Raw genomic sequence first — 19558 nt, forward strand, 5'->3', positions numbered from 1 at the left:
CCTTTCCATTTAATAAAAATAACCACTCACCTTATTAAGTGCAACAATGAAAGGGCATTTTTTCTCTTTTAGCAGGTTAATGGATTCTATAGTCTGGGGCTCCAATCCATGCATGATATCAACCACGAGGATAGCAATATCACAGAGAGAACTTCCTCTGTTTCTTAAGTTACTAAAAGTGACAAAAAAATAATGACTTCAATAAGCCAGTTCGGTATTCCGAAAAACGCAAGGAATTATGGGATTTTTCATAGGTCATTCGAAAATTTTAAAAAGCGAACGGGGTGCCTGGTATCGGGGGAGAGCGGGGTGTAACAGCGAGAGAGAGGGGGTAGATGCGAGTGGGAGACAGGGAGAGACGGTGAGAGGAGGGGGAGAGAGGTTTCAGTTAGACAGACAACCACTGGTAAAGCCATGGCTCGTTGCTTCTAGGGAAAATGTCCTCAATCGAGAAAATGTTCTCAATCGAGAGAATGCAACTTCAGAGCCCGCTTGTCTTGACCGCGCTGGAGATTTCCGCGGGCGCGAGGAACAAATGATCTAAAGTTTGCGCTGAGTGAACCGAGTGTTCTTACCGTCCTCGTCGTACACCAGCGTTTTGTGAGAGTGGTTGGATCCCGGGATTGAGGAGTTAGCGTCCGACAGGTGAGCGGGCCGCGGTAGCTGGTGTCTCTCCGCTCACCGCTGGAAGAACTGACACCTCTACTCCCCGGGTCAGGCTCTGCTTCCTCGAACCCGCTGCTCAGCGGCGGCCGACTAGGATTCCAGAGCATCGCCGATGCCTCACATCAGCTCCTGATCCCCTGCCGCCTGTCCGGATAATGTGACCGATGTTGGTTGAGCAGAAGCTGGGATCCAACTACTTTCACAAAACGCCGGTGTATGGCGAGGACGTTAAGAAAACTCAGTTCACTCAACACAAACTTCAGGTCATATATTCCTTGCACCCGTGGAAATCCCCGCTCCCATCCATCCCAACCATGGCGCAAAAGTCTAATGTGTAGGAAGTCTGAAGGAGGGTCTTCTATCCACAGGTCCGCGGATGGGAGTGTCGGCCCAGGTCCGCAGCCAGCGCGGAGGGGAGGCGCTGGCCCCAGCTCGACTCTGCCTGTCCCGCCGGTGGGGTGCTGCGACGGGACAGGCAGAGCCGAGCTGGAACCAGCAATCGGCAATAAACAATAGGTGCAGGAGTGGGCCATTCGGCCCCGAGCCTTCACCGCCATTCAATGTGATCATGGCTGATCATCCCCAATCAATATCCCATTCCTGCCTTCTCCCCCTATCCCCTGACTCCGCTGTCTTTAAGAGCCCTATCTAGTTCTCCTTTGAAAGTATCCAGAGAAGCTGCCTCCACCACCATCACCAGGCAGAAAATTCCAGAGACTCACAACTCTCTGTGTGAAAAAGTGTTTCCTCATCTCCGTTCTAAATGGCTTACCCCTTATTCTTAAACAGTGGCCCCTGGTTCTGGACTCCCCCAACAGCAGGAACATGTTACCTGCCTCTAGCGTGTCCAAACCCTTAATAATCTTATATGTTTCAATGTTCCAGCCGCTCCATTCTCTCAGCATAAGACAGTCCCACCATCCCGGGAATTAACCTTGTAAACCTACGCTGCACTCCCTCAATAGCACGAATGTCCTTCCTCAAATTAGGGGTCCAAAACTGCACACAAACTCCAGATGTGTTCTCACTAGGGCCCTATACAACTGCAGAAGGACCTCTTTGATCCTAAACTCAACTCCTCTTGTTATGAAGGCCAACATGCCATTCGCTTTCTTCACTGCCTGCTGTACCTGCATGCTTACTTTCATTGTCTGATGAACAAGGACCCCCATGTCCAATTGTACTTCCCCATTTCCCAACTTGATACCATTTAGATAATAATCTGCCTAATAATCCTCCTCACTCCCGTTGGCCCGGAGGTCCCAGGCTGTCCCTAAAAGGGACGGGGACGGCCTAGTGGTGGCTGGATAGGGCGAGACGCAGGTCTGCACCCATGCAGCGGCACGGCCACTGCGAGTGTTTAGCCCGAGCAACCTATGACCTGTGCATGCGCAGTCGGAATATCGAACTGGCTTATATAGAGAATCGCTAATTTAAGAGTTTAAAGTTCATGACCTTCTGGGAAAGCCCAATGGTGCAACTAGTAGAGATGGTTGCCTCACAACTTCAGCAAGCATGGTCTCTGCTGCTGTCTGTGTGGAGTTTGCACATGCTTCCTACAACCACATGGTTTCCTCTGGATGCTCCGATATCCTTCTACATCCTAAAGACGTTTGGGAAGGTAGATTAATTACACTCTTTAAATTAGTGTGGATGGGTGGTAGAATCTGGGAAGAGGTTTATGTGAAAATGCAGAGAGCAAATAGGTTAGAAGGATGATTATTGGGGAATGAGATTGTCTGAGCTGTATCAATTTAATGAACCAAATCCCATCTTTGTATGTCAACATGAAATATAAGAAAAATATGAAATACAGTTGGATACTTGAAATAAGAAAATATGCCGGGGGAAATTCCACAATATTATATTAAACTAATCATTGCTATAATGAAAAATGTAACATTATCACAGGCTGAAGATGTTAATAAATATTGGCAGTGAAATTAGGAAAGAACAATTAAAATAAATGTCCAAGGCAAAGAAACAAAAAGCTTAATGTTCCAACGCATTAACAAATACAAGTATAAGGATTAAAGTGGATGAGCATGAGGCTCAGAGATTGGTCGATCTGACATTGTGGAGATTACAGAGACATGGCTGCAGGAGGATCGGGACTCGGAGCTGAATATTCAGGGTTATACGTCTTACAGAAAGGACAGGCAGGTCTCACTTCTATACTCTGACTCATAGCCATCTGTAATTCGTCACACAACGGTGCTATCGTCGACAAATTTGACGATGGAGTTCGCACTATGTCCGGCTACACAGTCATGAGAATAGAGTGAGTAGAGCAGAGGGCTGAGCATGTAGCCTTGAGGTGCTCCTGTACTGATTGTTAATGAGGGTGAAGTATTTCTGCCAATTCGAAAAGACTGTGATCTGTGGATGAGGAAGTCGAGGACCCAATTGCAGAGGGATGCGCAGAGACACAGTTCCGTAAGCTTGATAACCAGCTTGGAGGGGATGATGGTATTGAACTCCGAGCTGTAGTCAATAAACAACGTAAGAAGGTAGACAAAAATGCTGGAGAAACTCAGCGGGTGAGGCAGCATCTAGGGAGCGAAGGAATAGGTGAAGTTTTGGGTCGAGACCCTTCTTCTGAAGTTGCATCGCTGGTTTCTGCTGGGGTTTCTTTTTAATACAGGTAAGCCGAGAACTACTATATTTGATGAATTTCTGTTGTGCAGCTGGCAACATGTCGCCGCAGACAGGCGCCATTTTGGTAAATTTGGCGGCAAGAACAAGGAGGCAGATTATTATCTCAATGGTATCAGATTGGGAAAAAGGGAAGTGCAACGAACCCTGGGTGTCCTTGTACACCAGTCACTGAACGTAAGCATGCAGGTAAAGCAGGCAGCGAAGAATGCCAAAGGCATGTTGACCTTCATATCAAGAGGATTTGAGTAAAGGAGTAAAGAGGTTGTACAGGGCCCTGGTGAGACCACATCTGGAGTATTGTGTGCAGTTTTGGGTCTCCTAATTTGACATCCTTGCTATTGAGGCACTGCAGCATAGGTTCACGTGGTTAATCCCCAGGATTGTCATATGAGGAAAGATTGGAAAGACTGGGCTTGTATTCACTGGATTTTAGAAGGATGAGAGGGTATCTTATAGAAACATATAAAATTATAAAAGGACTGGACAAGCTAGATGCAGGGAAAATGGTCCCAATTTTGGGAGAGTCCAGAACCAGGGGTCAATCATGAAAGACTTACGGTACAAAGCAGGTGAATATTCAGAGAGAACAGCACAGGTTGGCTGTGGTATGCAAATTATTTCAGTTAAAAAGGATACAACTGAAAGCTTGAAATTTACTCATCTGTCAATGTGTTATAATATGGATCCAATTTTTTATCAATAATGGCGTGCAATTTTGATTTCAACTTATCTTGACTTAGTGACTCTATGCATTTATTATTAGATAAGAACAATATTAAGGGCTACCCTAAAACATTTGATGTCTGAGCTAGTTATTGAGAAGGCTTCTTTCTGTTTCAATTTATTTAAATGGACTAACTAATCAGATTTATTTCCATTAATTTGAGCAGATTTAACATAATTAGTATTTGCACACATTGTGTACCTTAAAAAATGTTAACATCTAACTGTCACAATATTATGGGCAATTTAATTTCATTGCTTAATACAGAATCTAAGATTGTGTTCAACATTGTTCCTGTGCTAATCTGAAGCACCAATGCCATACTTTTACAATAGATGCTCCCTTGCTCATAATGAGCCAATTTGTGTGTTACTTAGATGTGGGGTTTTTGAACCACAAGAGAAAAATATATCCCTCAAGACCAAACACAGTTTAAGAGAAAATATTTACCTGAAGGACTCGTGGCCTGGGGTATCAATGATCAGCATTCCTGGTGTTTTAATGTTATCCCTGTCAAACTGAAAGAGTTACCAAAGAATGATTATTTCTTTAAATATTTATGAATTCCAGTTACAGATAAATGGAAACTTGTATTTATACTCTTCTGAAGAACTGTTGAGGAAATCTGTTCTAATGTTCATTTTTAACATACTTACATTTTTCACCATCTTAGTTTGCTCACTGATCGCTTCAAGCGGAACATTGGTTGCACCAATTTGCTGGGTTATACCACCTGCTTCACTATCCTGGACATGGGTATGACGAAGCTAAGGGCAGCAGAAAGGACATAATGTATGTAAAATCCATATACATCCATGTCTCATTAAAAGCCTTCATATGCAAACATTTTTTCTATACCATCCTTGCTTTCTATGCTAATATTTTTCATAGAGATATGCTAGTGAATAATGACCAACGTACAATGGTGAAACAATTGAGAGACTGAAACTATCTTTTGAAAAAATATCATTCAGCATTTCAACCAGTAGGGAGGTTTCACACTCCCAAAACAAGGATATTACCAAAATAATGGAGAAAATTCTAGGTTTATTTCTTTCATAATTACAATAAAATTTACCATGCATCTTTCCATAACTTCATTACAGCTGCTCCTTGACCTACGATGGGGCTATTGTAAATCAAAAAAAATATCGCGAGTCAAAAATGCATTTAATACAATGCAATCACGTGACCAGTTTGCTGCCGTTGCCGATTGTTTGCACCATGGTAAGTCTAAATATCGTTAGTCGAAGCATCGTAAATCCGGGAGCGTCTGTATATGTTTTTTAATCTGAAAGTCCAAATTTCTCAGGTTGCTGCATTAACACTTACCTTGCTGAATAATATTGACAAGGAACGAAGCACACAAATAAAATCTACTGAACGGTTTTAGAAAAGCCAAAGGAAAGAATTGACATGAGACAGTCCCTCATTAGTTCTAGCCTTTTAACTTGTGTTAATAAAATGCTTTCTTTCTCCCCACATTAACAGCTGGAGTTTTCACAAACCCTAATTTCCTTTCTTGGAAATTCTTTGCATGGTTTTCTTTTCTACTCTCATTGTAGTTTAAACTTACATTTATCATAAATTTAATTTTTGTGTTTAATTCTAATATCTTTAATCATCCAGGGAGTATGAGCTTTGAATATTCTTTTTTCCCCACAGGAGTGCATTTAGTTTGTCCGTGAACCAGGGCCGGATTTACGTATAAACTGCACAAGCTTAATCTTAGGGCCTTGAGATCTAGGGGGGCCTCGCAGAGACAGATTTACCACTAGGCTTCATAGGCTGAAGCCCAGGGCCTCGAAATCTAGGCAGCCTCCGGCCAAGGCAGGACACCTGCCATTCAACTCTGGGCAGGCCCCACTCTCTATCTCGCTCTCTATTCTTGTATTCACTGGAGTTTAGAAGGATGGGGGGGGTCGCCACAGTCTTAGAATAAAGGGGAGGTCATTTAAGACTAAGGTGAGAATAAACCTTTTCACACAGAGTTGAGAATTTATGGAATTCCCTGCCACAGAGGATGGATTTAAGAGGATGGATCCCTGCCAAGTCACTGGATGGATTTAAGAGAGTTAGATAGAGCTCTAGGGGCTAGTGGAGTCAAGGGATATGGGTAGAAGGCAGGCACACGTTAGTGATAGGGGACGATTAGCCATGATCACAATGAATGGCGGTGCTGGCTCGAAGGGCCGAATGGCCTCCTGTTTTCTATGTTTCTCTGTCAATCTCCGTCTCCGCCCGCCATCCGTATCCGTGCCGCCGGGCTCCGCTCGTCCTCATCTGCCAGAACGGCAGGCCACCTTGCACATGCGCACTGCTATGGCCAGCGCATCCTCTCCCTGCACATGCGCACAACCATGGCCAGCACATCATCGGCCACCCTGCGCATGCGCACTGCCACGGCAACAGGTCGGCGCTGGGCACTTTCTCCCTCGCTTTGAATTGTGGGAGATCTGGCCGCCACTGCTGTCCGGTCGCCGCCTCGCCGCGACCGCTGAAAACTAACGCAGAATCATTCCCTGACCCTGGAGCTGTAACTCCCTGGAGTAACTCTTGCTTCTGGTTTCCTGGTCCTCCATAAATATTCTAAATGGAATTTAAACTGGAGGTGGTGGAGGGCTGAACAATAACAGCCTATTGCATTTTATCTGTTTATTTATTGTGTATATATATGGTCTATATGGGACACATGATAATAAAACTCTCTTGACTTGGACTTAAGCAAAAAAGGGTTCTTGGGGGAAAAAAGAGGTACCTTAAATCGAGTTGCGTCTGGTTGGGTAACTATGGTAGGGTGAAGACTATTCCATGCTTTAAATGTGCGGGGGAACTCCATGGAGCAGCCAGCAACTCTGGATAGAAGAAATTGGGTGATGTTTCAGGTAGAGACCCTTCTTATACTCCCTCTGGTTTTAGTGTTTTTAGTTTAATTTAAAGATACAGCGTGGAAACAGGCTCTTCGCCCCACCGACCGCCGATCACCCGTACACTAGTTCTATCCCACACATTAGCAGAGTAAGTCAAGAGTCAAGAGTGTTTTATTCTCTCATGTCCCAGTTAGAACAATGAAATCCTTACTTGCAGCAGCACAACAGAATATGTAAACATAGTACTCTGTAAACAATGTTATAAACAAGAAAACAAAATGGTGTATATTTATATATGAATATATCTATCCAGGATCAATTCCAGGTCTGTGGCACTTTTAGGCAGCAACATTATGGCCAATGTACTACCCCATAGTCTTGAACTTAATTAAAACATACAGTAGCTGTAAAGGGGGACATAGCATCACTTGCAGATTTAAGACTGGAAATTGTGTGTGTGTGTGTGTGTGTGTGTGTGTGTGTGTGTGTGTGTGTGTGTGTGTGTGTGTGTGTGTGTGTGTGTGTGTGTGTCTTTGATTCCTTGGCCCGCCAAAACCACACGCTGAAACTCCGTGATTGTTTCCATTTCGCTAGCGAATTCACTTTTACATTCAATCATGCACTCCTCAAAATATTTGGACATTTTTATGTACCCATTTTTTAAATTAAATCCCCCCCCCCCCCCCACTCACTCATTTTGTCGCCGCCTGCTGGTCACCCACCATAACTCAGTACTCGGGGTCTGAAGTGCTATGCTCGAAAAACGCCTACATTTTTCCCTACCGCTGGTGCCTGGCCCGGCTCGGTCACGCTGCCTCAAGCCAAACATCGGATGTTCAACCGCTGCTTTTCGCCCTTGGGGGAACAGCCAGCGTGACAGAGCCGGCGTGTCAGAAGTGCCGAGGATACGAGGCCTCACTGTCTCTGATGGGGCCGCTTTCATAGACTTTACCGTCAGCGGCAAGGACAACTTCGGATCCAGCATCACAAATTAATCATTTCAGTGTTAATTATTTCCCATCCTTCTCAATAACTTCTAAACCAAATGATACAGCGAGCACCATATCGCACCAAAATAATTGAACATACACGTGTGCATGGCAGACAACAGGAAGAGTCAGTACTGTGTGCAGCAATCGGTTCTACACCCCATGAAAACATTTGTAAAGGCAGCACACTCAGATTTTGCCTAATTATTGTCTGCTATGAAAATAAGTGCCTTTACAAATCTCAACAGACCACTTAACATTTAAGTCAAGGTTTAGAATTGACTCCATGTGCAGTGCCGATGGAGATAGGTAACTCACACGGAGTTGTATTTCACGAATTTGTTTGTTGCAACTCTGGAAATGCTGGATCTGTTTTACATACCTTGTCCAAAATTTTGGTTTTCCCAGTGTCAACATGTCCAAGAACACATATAACTGGTGCTCGTAGCTTTTCAGTATTTATATTCAAGGCATTTTCTGCTCGGCGTTTCTGAAAAAGCAAGGAAAAAATTTCAAAACGAGTTTGGATTGTTCTGGAGAAGCGGTCTTGATACTGTTGTTACAGAGTGGTAGGGCTCTATAGAGAGTTGCAGAGCAGAGGGACCTAGGAGTGCAGGTACAGAGTTCCTTGAAGGAGGCGTCACAGGTAGATAGGATAGTCAAAAAGGCTAATGGCATATTGGCCATCAGTCAGTGTATTAACAATAGAAGTTGGGAAGTCATGTTGCAGTAATACAAGATATTGGTGAGGCCGCATTTTAGAGTATTGCGTCTGGGCACCATGTTATAGGTAAGATGTTGTCAAGTTTGAAAGGATACAGAGAAGAATTATGAGGATGTTCCTGAGACTTGAGGGTCTGAGTAATAGGGAAAGGTTGAGCAGTCCTGGGATTCTATTCCTTGGAGCGCAGGAGGACAGAGGGCGATCTTATAGAGGTGTATAAAAGGAATACATCGGGTAGATGCACAAAGTCTCTTGCACAAAGTAGGAAAATCGAGAACTAGAAGGCAGAGGTTTAAGGTGAAAGGGGGAAAAGTTTAATAGGAATCTGAGGGGTAACTTAATCATACAAATGGTGGTGGGTGTATGGAACGAGCTGCCAAAGAAAGTGGTTGAGGCAGGGACTATTGCAGTTCAAGAAACAATTATTCAGATACATGGATAGGACAGGTTTAGAGGGATGTGCCAAACGCAGGCCAGTGGGACTAGTGTATATGCGACATGTTGGCTGGTATGGGCAAGTTGAGCCGATATGTCCGTTTCCACGATGTATGACTCAATGATAGGTATTGCATTTTGATGTACATACAAATGGTGATGCTACAATGTTTAAGTTGGTAGTTCAGGTACAAATCAAGTAACTGTGTTGTTCTGAAAGCTATTGAGCATCTTGTAATATTCTATCACATTCCTGAAACATTGGCTGGGTAAATCATCAGAAATGTGACATTGCAGACTACCAATATTCCAAAATCCTCATGTAGTCAGAGACTTTATGCAGTTGGAGCAATAGGTTTTAGTCAATGCTATCTCCATGACATTAAGACTGGAATTTGGCAACGGTAAAACTGATAAATGGTGGTCTTTCTATGTTCTATAAAATGATGTTGCTTTTATACAAAAATTTGAACGATTGCCATCCCACCTCAACCATTGGTGCCAAGTAAAACTCCAGCCAGTCAAAATTTACCTTGGTTTCCATTGACTCAATAGACAATAGGTGCAGGAGTAGGCCATTCGGCCCTTCGAGCCAGCACCACCATTCAATGTGATCATGGCTGATCATCCCCAATCAGTACCCCGTTCCTGCCTTCTCCCCATATCCCCTGACTCAGCTATCTTTAAGAGCCCTATCTAGCTCTCTCTTGAAAGTATCCAGAGAACCGGCCTCCACCCTCTGTGGCAGAGAATTCCTCAGACTCACAACTCTCTATGTGAAAAAGTGTTTCCTCATCTCCGTTCTAAATGGCTTGCCCCTTATTCTTAAACTGTGGTCCCTGGTTCTGGATTCCCCCAACATTGGGAACGTGTTTCCTGCCTCTAGCGTGTCCAAACCCTTAATAATCTTATGTGTTTCAATAAGATCCCCTCTCATCCTAAATTCCAGAGTATACAAGCCCAGCCACTCCATTCTCTCAGCATAAAACAGTCCTGCCATCCTGGGAATTAACCTTGTAAAACCTACGCTGCACTCCCTCAATAGCAAGAATGTCCTTCCTCAAATTAGGGGACCAAAACTGCACACAATACTCCAGGTGTGGTCTCACTGGGGCCCTGTACAACTGCATAAGGACCTCTTTGCTCCTATACTCAACTCCTCTTGTTATGAAGGCCAACATGCCATTCACTTTCTTCACTGCCTGCTGTACATGCATGCTTACTTTCAGTAACTGATAAACAAGGACCCCCAGATCCTGTTGTACTTCCCCTTTTCCCAACTTGACACCATTTAGATAATAATCTGCCTTCCTGTTTTTGCTTCCACAGTGGATAACCTCACATTTATCCACATTAAACAGCATTGCCATACATCTGCCCACTCACCCAACCTGTCCAAGTCACCCTGCATTTTCATAGCATCCCCCTCACAGTTCACACTGCCACCCAGCTTTGTGTCATCTGCAAATTTGCTAATGTTACTTTGAATCACTTCATCTAAATCATTGATGTATATTGTAAATAGCTGCGGTCCCAGCACCGAGCCTTACGGTACCCCACTCGTCACTGCCTGCCATTCTGAAAGGGACCCGTTAATCCCTACTCTTTGTTTCCTGTCTGCCAACCAAATTTCTATCCATGTCAACACTCTACCCCCAATACCAAGTGCCCTAATTTTGCCAGCTAATCTCCTATGTGGGACCTTATCAAATGCTTTCTGAAAGTCCAGGTACACTACATCCACTGGTTCACCCTTGTCCATTTTCCTAGTTGCATCCTCAAAAAATTCCAGAAGATTAGTCAAGCATGAGTTCCCCTTCGTAAATCCATGCTGACTCGGACCAATCCTGCTACTGCTATCCAAATGTGCCGCTATTTAATCTTCTATGATTGACTCCAGCATCTTCCCCACCACCAATGTCAGGCTAACTGGTCTATAACTCAAGGACTCAATAACTCCTTGATACTATACTTAGTTGAAAACATGAACGTCAAGAGCAGTGACTCTCACCTCACTTTTGGAGTTTCTGTTCTTCTGTCTATGTGTTCTTGCAAATTGGGAATTATTTATTCATCTGCTTTTGGTGTATAAAAGCCGAAGCTCTTGCACAAAAATATTTGGACCTCAATAATGAAAAATTCAATTGATCCAGCGTCCATGCATTACGAGTGGACAAAATAAAAGATTTCCACTATCGCTATTGTGAAAGGTTCTTCCTGATATTACTACAAAGACTAACACTCATTTTTAGGATAATAACAAAATACTGGTGAAATTCTACAATACATGATAGAAGCTGTTCAGTATGTATTTGTGGAGGGGAAAACAGTTATCTTTCAAGTCTATGATCTATGGAACAAGTCGTAAAATGTAAACAGATATTAAGTAAGCAAGGAAAAGCAGGAGGGAGGAAAGAATACAAGTGTAGATCTGTGTTAGGTGGCAGTCAGATATCAAATACTGCATCCATGTTAATTTTAAGAACTGGTACCTCAATTCGTCGCTTTGCTTCATCATATATTCGTTCTTCTTTAGTCTTGCCATCATCTGAATCAGACTCTTCAGAATCGGAGCTAATTTCTTTGGTCAGTTTTGATTTTGCATTCTTTACTATTTCAGATTCTTTTCCCACTTTCTGTGATGCTGTTCTAGTTTCATCAAAACTCCTTTCTTCATCTTCAACCTCACTCTCCTCACTTGCATCATCATCCTCACTCTCTTCTTCCTCTTCATCATCCTCGTCATTTTCCTCCTCATTGTCCCCCGCTTCAGCATCTTCTTTTACTTCAATGTGAATAGTTTTCACTTCTAATGAACGATATTTTCAAATTTGTATTAACCAAGGAAACAACTTTAAAAAGTACAACACAGATATGGCTCTCAGTGGTGAGGAAAAAAAATCTGAAATTACTGAAACACCTGGGTGAATGAATAAAACCCAAATTGCCCAAGGAGCGCAGTGGGTCAGGTTGCACCTCTGGAGAGAACAGACTGGTGGAATTTTGGCAGGACCTTTCTTCAGATTTAAAAAGCTGGAAAAAAGAGATGAAGGTGGGCAAAAACCTGTTAACTTTTGCCCCACCCCACCTTGTATTTTACATCTATCTCATCCCAACTCCATCAGACTGAAGGTCGTAACCTGCAATGTCATCTGTCCCTTCACAGATGCTGCGTGACCCATTGAGTTCCCCCAGCGCTCTTTTTCTGCTCATGATTCCTGCATCTGCAGTTTCTTGTGTCTCCATTTGGTTTAAATATATGATTTAAGTTTTCTTTAGGAGAAAGGTTAACAGATAGCTAAAGATATCATTGAAACTCAAATAAACTTGTGGGGTAGGTAGAACTGAAGTGTATACACACCTTTTTCCTGTTCATGATCACTTGCCATTGCTTCCCAATCATCAAGATCAGCATCGTCACTTTTTACTTCAGGCACTTTGAAAAAATATTTCAAATGTTGAATATTTATTACATAAGTTGGGATGTAATGTTAAAATTGTACAAGGCATTGGTGAGACCAAATCTGGAGTATGGTGTACAATTTTGGTCGCCTAATTATAGGAAGGATGTCAACAAAATAGAGAGAGTACAGAGGAGATTTACTAGACTGTTGCCTGGGTTTCAGCAATTAAGTTACAGAGAAAGGTTGAACAAGTTAGGGCTTTATTCTTTGGAAGCGCAGAAGGTTAAGGGGGGACTTGATAGAGGTTTTTTAAATGATGAGAGGGATAGACAGAGTTGACGTGGAAAAGCTTTTCCCACTGAGAGTAGGGAAGATTCAAACAAGGGGACATGACTTGAGAATTAAGGGACTGAAGTTTAGGGGTAACATGAGGGGGAACTTCTTTACTCAGAGAGAGTGGTAGCTGTGTGGAATGAGCTTCCAGTGAAGGTGGTGGAGGCAGGTTCGTTTTTATCATTTAAAAATAAATTGGATAGTTATATGGACGGGAAGGGAATGGAGGGTTATGGTCTGAGCGCAGGTATTTGGGACTAGGGGAGAATACGTGTTCGGCACGGACTAGAAGGGTCGAGATGGCCTGTTTCCGTGCTGTAATCGTTATATGGTTATATGGTTATATGTCAATCATATTATGCTGCGATAAGCAGGTTTTGCATAACAGAATTTAAATGTTATGATTTTCACTTTAGGTAATATCTATTATATTTAATAATTTGGACAACTAAACACATTAGAATTAAAGTTCAAGGATCTGTGGCACTGCATAAAAGTTACAAAGAAAATTACTAACTTGTTATAGCTTCTGGAACTATTTCTGGTGCCTCAGTCACCTCGGGTTCTTCAATTTCAAGTAATGGGGTTGGACTGACCATCACAGCTTCTGTAATAAGATGAAGTATTACATTCTAGCATTTTGTAGAATCAAGGAAGTAGAGCATTTGTAATAACTCATCACGCTTGAATTTCTATGTAAGAAATATAAAGCAAAGGCCATTCCACTCTTAAGAACATTTTGTTTTTATCATTTGAATTTCTGAATAACATGGAGAATGACTTTATACTTCCATTACAACAGCAAATTTCTACACAGGTAGCCAAATGATGTTCTCAAAAAATTCATTTTTGACAACCTGATTGAATTACTGTAATTATAATCCCATATTTCCAACACTACTTGGATGCTTTGTGTAAATGAAGAAAAAGACCAATGCAATATTTAATTGTAGCTAACTAAATCTCTACATCTAGAAAGAAACACAATGTCAGTCATCTGATTTCAAGTAACAATGAAAATACCAAGAGGTGAATTAAAATTTTAACAAACAGCTGAATATCATATCAAAAATGAAGGCAAGAGATAAACAGCTCTGCACTGCTGCTACAGTATATTCAACTATCATAAAGTTCATTAACATAGCTAAATATTACATTAACAAATTTAGGATGTTTCATATAACTAAACACACCACAAACCTTTAGTTTCCTCTTCTTTGTTTTCCTCTTTGCTTTCTTCTTTGCTCCCCTGCTGCTTTTTCTTTTTCCTTGAATCATAGACTGGTCGTTTCTTTGGCATTGAATCTTTGGATGGCACTTCCACACCTTCAAAGCAAAGGCAAATATTTGAAACACTAATTATCACAGCTCAGTTTTTCTCTGCTTATGCCAATCACATTGAAGCCATGTTTTTCTATAATCAATCAATCAATCAATCAATCAGATTTATTCATCACATACACAATAAAGTGCAGTGAAGTGAATTTTGTCACAAGCATAAGCAATAAGCATTCTTCATTGAAGGCAGACACATTTTGAGGAATCAGGGGAAATAGTCCACAAGGAAGCAAGAGGGAGTTAGATGTGACCCTAGTGGCTAAAGAGATCAGGGGGTATGGAGAGAAGGCAGGTACTGGATACCGAGTTGGATGGTCAGCCATGATCATATTGAATGGCGGTGCAGGCTCGAAGGGCGGAATGGCCTACTCCTGCACCTATTTTCTATGATTCTATGTTTCTAAGATATTTGTCAAAATCTTCTACTGAGCATAATTTGGCAAAATTATTGGCGAGTACAATTAAACTTCTCCATTCAGTCATCAATGTAAAGGAGATAGAGTTTGGGGATAGGGCCAGTCTACAGCTGGATCAGGGATTGTTCAATGTACCCTACAAAGAGGCAGGCATAGCTGGGGCCCATGCAAGAGCCCATAGCTACGCCTTGGACTTGGAAGAAGTGGAAGGACACAAAGGAGAAGTTGTTGAGGATGAGGATCAGCAGAGTAGCGTGTTAGTAAAGGGAAATGGATGGTTCTGCAGTCTAGGAAGAAATTGAGGGCTTTAAGGCCTTCCGGGGCTGGGGTGATGGAGGTTTAGAGTGACTGAACTTCCATAGTAAAGATGAGGGAGTGGGGGCTCGGAAAGCGGAAGTCATTAAAGAGATGAAGGGCATGTGAGGTTTCTTGGACATAGGTCGGGAGAGATTGGACCAGGGGGGGGGGGGGGGGGGGGAGGAGATAGGATAGAATCGAGGAACGTGGAAATCATTTACGTGGGACAGGAGCAGACAGAAACAATGGTTCTGCCAGGGCAGTTGTGTTTGTGGATTTTGGGGTGAAGGTAAAACCGGGCCGTGCAGGGCTTGGAAACGATAAGGTTGGAGGCTGTGGAAGGCAGATAGCCAGAAGTGATGATATCAGGAATGGTGTTTGAGATTAAGGCCTGGTGCTCATCTGTGGGATCATGGTCCAAGGGTAAGTGAGGGGGAGGTGTTTGAGTGTTGTAGCCTGGCCGCCAGACTACCACGGCACCTCCCTTGTCGGTGAGTTTGATTATAATGTCAGGGTTGCTGCAGAATGAGCGGAGGGCTGTACGTTCAGAGGGGGTGAGGTTGGACTAGGTAAGGGGAGTGGAAAAGTTGAGACGGTTGATGTCACGCCAGCAGTTAGAAATAACGAGATCTAGAGAGGCTAGAAGGCCGTTCTGGGGAGTCCAAGAGGAGGGGGACCAGTGGCGACGGGAGGAGGGGTGATCACTGGATGGTGAGGACTCCTTCCCATAGAAAAAGGCATGGAGGCGAAGGAAGAAAAGCTCTATGTCATGTCACACCCGGAACTCGTTGAGGTGGGGGCGGAGGGGAACAAAGGACAGACTGTTGAGGACAAACTGTTCCGTATCAGAAAGGGGGAGGTTAGGGATGATGGTGGAGACAAGACAAGGGTGGGGTTGGGGTCAGAGGAGGGACGGGGAGTGGTCAAAGGTCAATGCAAGATCTGGTGGGGGGGGGGGGGGATGATGGGTGTTCAGAGAGAAGGGGATGTGAAGACTATTGTATGGGTGTGGTGTGGTCGGAGTAACCGTTAAAAGAGGGGGAAGGGGAATACCCATCATAGAAACATAGAAACATAGAAATTAGGTGCAGGAGTAGGCCATTCGGCCCTTCGAGCCTGCACCGCCGTTTAATATGATCATGGCTGATCATCCAACTCAGTATCCCGTACCTGCCTTCTCTCCATACCCTCTGATCCCCTTGGCCACAAGGGCCACATCTAACTCCCTCTTAAATATAGCCAATGAACTGGCCTCAACTACCCTCTGTGGCAGAGAGTTCCAGAGATTCACCACTCTCTGTGTGAAAAAAGTTCTCCTCATCTCGGTTTTTTCGTGTTCCGGGATTTTCCCCCTATCCTTAAGCTGTGACCCCTTGTCCTGGACTTCCCCAACATCGGGAACAATCTTCCTGCATCTAGCCTGTCCAACCCCTTAAGAATTTTGTAAGTTTCTATAAGATCCCCTCTCAATCTCCTAAATTCTAGAGAGTATATAAACCAAGTCTATCCAGTCTTTCTTCATAAGACAGTCCTGACATCCCAGGAATCAGTCTGGTGAACCTTCTCTGCACTCCCTCTATGGCAATAATGTCCTTCCTCAGATTTGGAGACCAAAACTGCACGCAATACTCCAGGTGTGGTCTCACCAAGACCCTGTACAACTGCAGTAGAACCTCCCTGCTCCTATACTCAAATCCTCTTGCTATGAAAGCCAACATACCATTCGCTTTCTTTACTGCCTGCTGCACCTGCATGCCTACCTTCAATGACTGGTGTACCATGACACCCAGGTCTCGTTGCATCTCCCCCTTTCCCAATCGGCCACCATTTAGATAATAATCTGCTTTCCCGTTTTTGCCACCAAAATGGATAACCTCACATTTATCCACATTATACTGCATCTGCCAAACATTTGCCCACTCACCCAGCCTATCCAAGTCACCTTACAGTCTCCTAGCATCCTCCTCACACCTAACACTGCCCCCCAGCTTAGTGTCATCCGCAAACTTGGAGATATTGCCTTCAATTCCCTCATCCAGATCATTAATATATATTGTAAATAGCTGGGGTCCCAGTACTGAGCCTTGCGATACCCCACTAGTCACTGCCTGCCATTGTGAAAAGGACCCGTTTACTCCTACTCTTTGCTTCCTGTTTGCCAGCCAGTTCTCTATCCACATCAATACTGAACCCCCAATGCCATGTGCTTTAAGTTTGTATACTAATCTCTTATGTGGGACCTTGTTGAAAGCCTTCTGGAAGTCCAGATACACCACTGAGGTTCCCTGTAAGGGGGGGTAACAGTTGGACCCAACAGAATCAGACCACGTGCTGACGGAGTCTGTATCGTGTAGATTGTGGGTCTAGTGCTGAGCCTGGAACTCAGGTGAGGCAATGGCTCTGGCCTGCTGGTGGGCAGTGGAGAGGCGAGGGGTGGCGGCATCGCTGGTGGAGGCCCGTGAGGTGCTGGAGTAGAGATAAGGGTCGGCAGCAGCAGCAACGGTGGCCCCGGGGAGGCAGTGAGAGTTGGCGTCAACAGCGGTGGCCCCAGGGAGGCGGTGAGAGTCGGCAGCAGCGGCAGTTTCAGTGTTCTGGGCCTGCATTCGGCCGGGACGGTGGTGAAGGTCGGAGAGGCGGTGGATGTTGGAGCTGCTGCGCTTCGTGGTGGCAATCTCGGCCTCGTGATGTTCAGGCAAGGGGCGCAGTCCAGCGGTGGAGCCCCCGTGCCTGCGGGCAGTCGAATCGAGGAGTGTCGGTGGAGTGCAGGGACCAGTCTGGAGGTGGGCAAGCTTGTGATCCTTGGTAGAGTCCAGGTAGGACAGGAAGTTTGTTGAGTGCGTGCATCTGGCGTTGAATGAAGTACAGTTGGGGTCCATTGCAGGTGTGGGTGAGTGAGGCCCGGAGCTGCGGGAGAGTCAGAGCGAGGGCCTGCTGGTGTCAGCGCATCACAGCCAGTGTAGAACGCAGGGCAAGGAAGGGGAACTATTGCTAAAAGCGGCAGATCGACTGTTGGTATCTGTAATCCGGGTTGAGTTCAAACCGGGATGTCTGGAACCGGAGCTGGAATCCCCGAGGTGGAAGATGGAGGTGCAGGCAAGCACCGAGAAAACACACGTGGCTATGGTAGCGAGTCTGGGTTAAAACGTGGTCATAGAGTCGGAGAGCAGGAGGAATCACAGTGGGGGAGCAGCAAGAGAGGAGAGAGGAGGAGAACTTCTTCAAAGTAGACATACCCTGAGGAGATTTCGTAGTGGAGCGGACAAAATGTGTAAGAAGGAACTGCACATGCTGGTTTAAACTGAAGATAGACACAAAAAGCTGGAGTAACAAAAACTAGAGATATAGCTCTTAGGGCTAATGGAATCAAGGGATATGGGAAGAAAGCAGGTGTGGAGTACTGATTTTGGATGATCAGCCATAATCATTGAATGGCGGTACTGGCCTAAAGGGCCGAATGGCCCACTCCTGCACCTATTTTCTATGTTTGTAGGTATATTTCCAATCGGTATATTTCCAGGATGCAAGCACATCTTCGCTAAACTTCCTTGCTACGTGTGAAAGTTGTTATTCAACATCAATCTCATGATTCTTCTCAGCTTTGCTGATGTTTCACAAATTCCACTAGTTTTACAGGCCGTTGTACAGCTTTGGATGACTGGTCATTCTTAACAATGTGCAATTTCCATCTGTGTTAGGTAGTGATGAATGGGCTTGGCTCATTGGTATCAACAACAGGTGTACTGTTTTACCAGATGTAGCCAAACCTTTTGTGTTTCTTATCTCCAATATCCACAGGATAGATCCCTTGCTGATGCTAATACATCAGGTGCCTTATTTTTACTTGATACATTTAAATGTAGGCTTTTCCTACTTTATGCATACCTTGAGCGCGGAGTAGTTCAAGCGTGGCCTCAGCTCTTGCTTTGGCATCTTTCTGGGATTTCGTCAATAGCTTGCCCTCCTTCTTTAAACGTTCTCGCCTTTCTTTTTCTTTTTGCTTCTTTTTTTCTCTTCGCTCTTGGTCCAATTTCTCCTGAAAGTTCAAATATGTTGATATAATTAGCAAAATCTTCACTGGCAACCTCTTTATTCAAAGTTGAATGCAAATACACAATGGGAATAACAAGAGATTGTTCACCTCAGATACAAACAAATGAATCCAACCACAAGTTAATTCTGCGAGAATCAACCAAAACTATTCAAACATCTTTCTTACCTCAAAACGGCTATTAACAAACTTGGGGTAGACACAAAATGCTGGAGTAACTCAGCAGCATCTTTGAGAGAAGAAATGGGTGATGTTTCGGGTCAAAACCCTTCTTCAGACTGAAGAAGGGTCTCGACCCAAAACGTCACCCATTCCTTCTCTCCAGAGTAACTCCAGCATGTTGTATCTAACTTCGATTTAAACCAGCACCTGCAGCTCTTTCCTACACGTTAACAAACCTGGATGAATAGGTCATATTCTTACTAGACAATTGTTTAGCAAAATGTATTTTGGGCAGTGAAAATTATTTAAATATTCAACTGGTATACTTCTGAATACGTCAACAAGAATGTTGTTATTTGAATGCAACTGTCTTGTTCAGCATTTCCCCAATATTCATTCCTCCACCCTACAACACCTTTCTATAAAAAAAAGAGTTACAGTGGACCATGCAGCATCTCTGGAGAACATGGATAGATAACATTTCAGATATGGAC

At 43.9% G+C, this 19558-nt stretch overlaps 1 protein-coding gene across 1 annotated transcript in view; it reads right to left on the reverse strand.

Moving 5' to 3' along the window:
• Positions 1-19558, reverse strand: part of eif5b (eukaryotic translation initiation factor 5B) — a 71038-nt gene that overhangs the window by 19522 nt on the left and 31958 nt on the right. Inside the window, exons 6-14 of the mRNA XM_055637174.1 lie at positions 18737-18887; positions 14004-14129; positions 13321-13410; positions 12428-12502; positions 11559-11875; positions 8290-8397; positions 4705-4815; positions 4499-4566; positions 31-172 (exon numbers count right to left, since the gene is read on the reverse strand). Of these exons, the coding sequence (XP_055493149.1) occupies positions 31-172; positions 4499-4566; positions 4705-4815; positions 8290-8397; positions 11559-11875; positions 12428-12502; positions 13321-13410; positions 14004-14129; positions 18737-18887 (1188 nt within the window). The remainder of the gene's footprint in view (positions 1-30; positions 173-4498; positions 4567-4704; positions 4816-8289; positions 8398-11558; positions 11876-12427; positions 12503-13320; positions 13411-14003; positions 14130-18736; positions 18888-19558) is intronic.

This window comes from Leucoraja erinacea, chromosome 6, assembly GCF_028641065.1.
Source record: "Leucoraja erinacea ecotype New England chromosome 6, Leri_hhj_1, whole genome shotgun sequence".
NCBI classification, from domain to species: Eukaryota; Metazoa; Chordata; class Chondrichthyes; order Rajiformes; family Rajidae; genus Leucoraja; species Leucoraja erinaceus.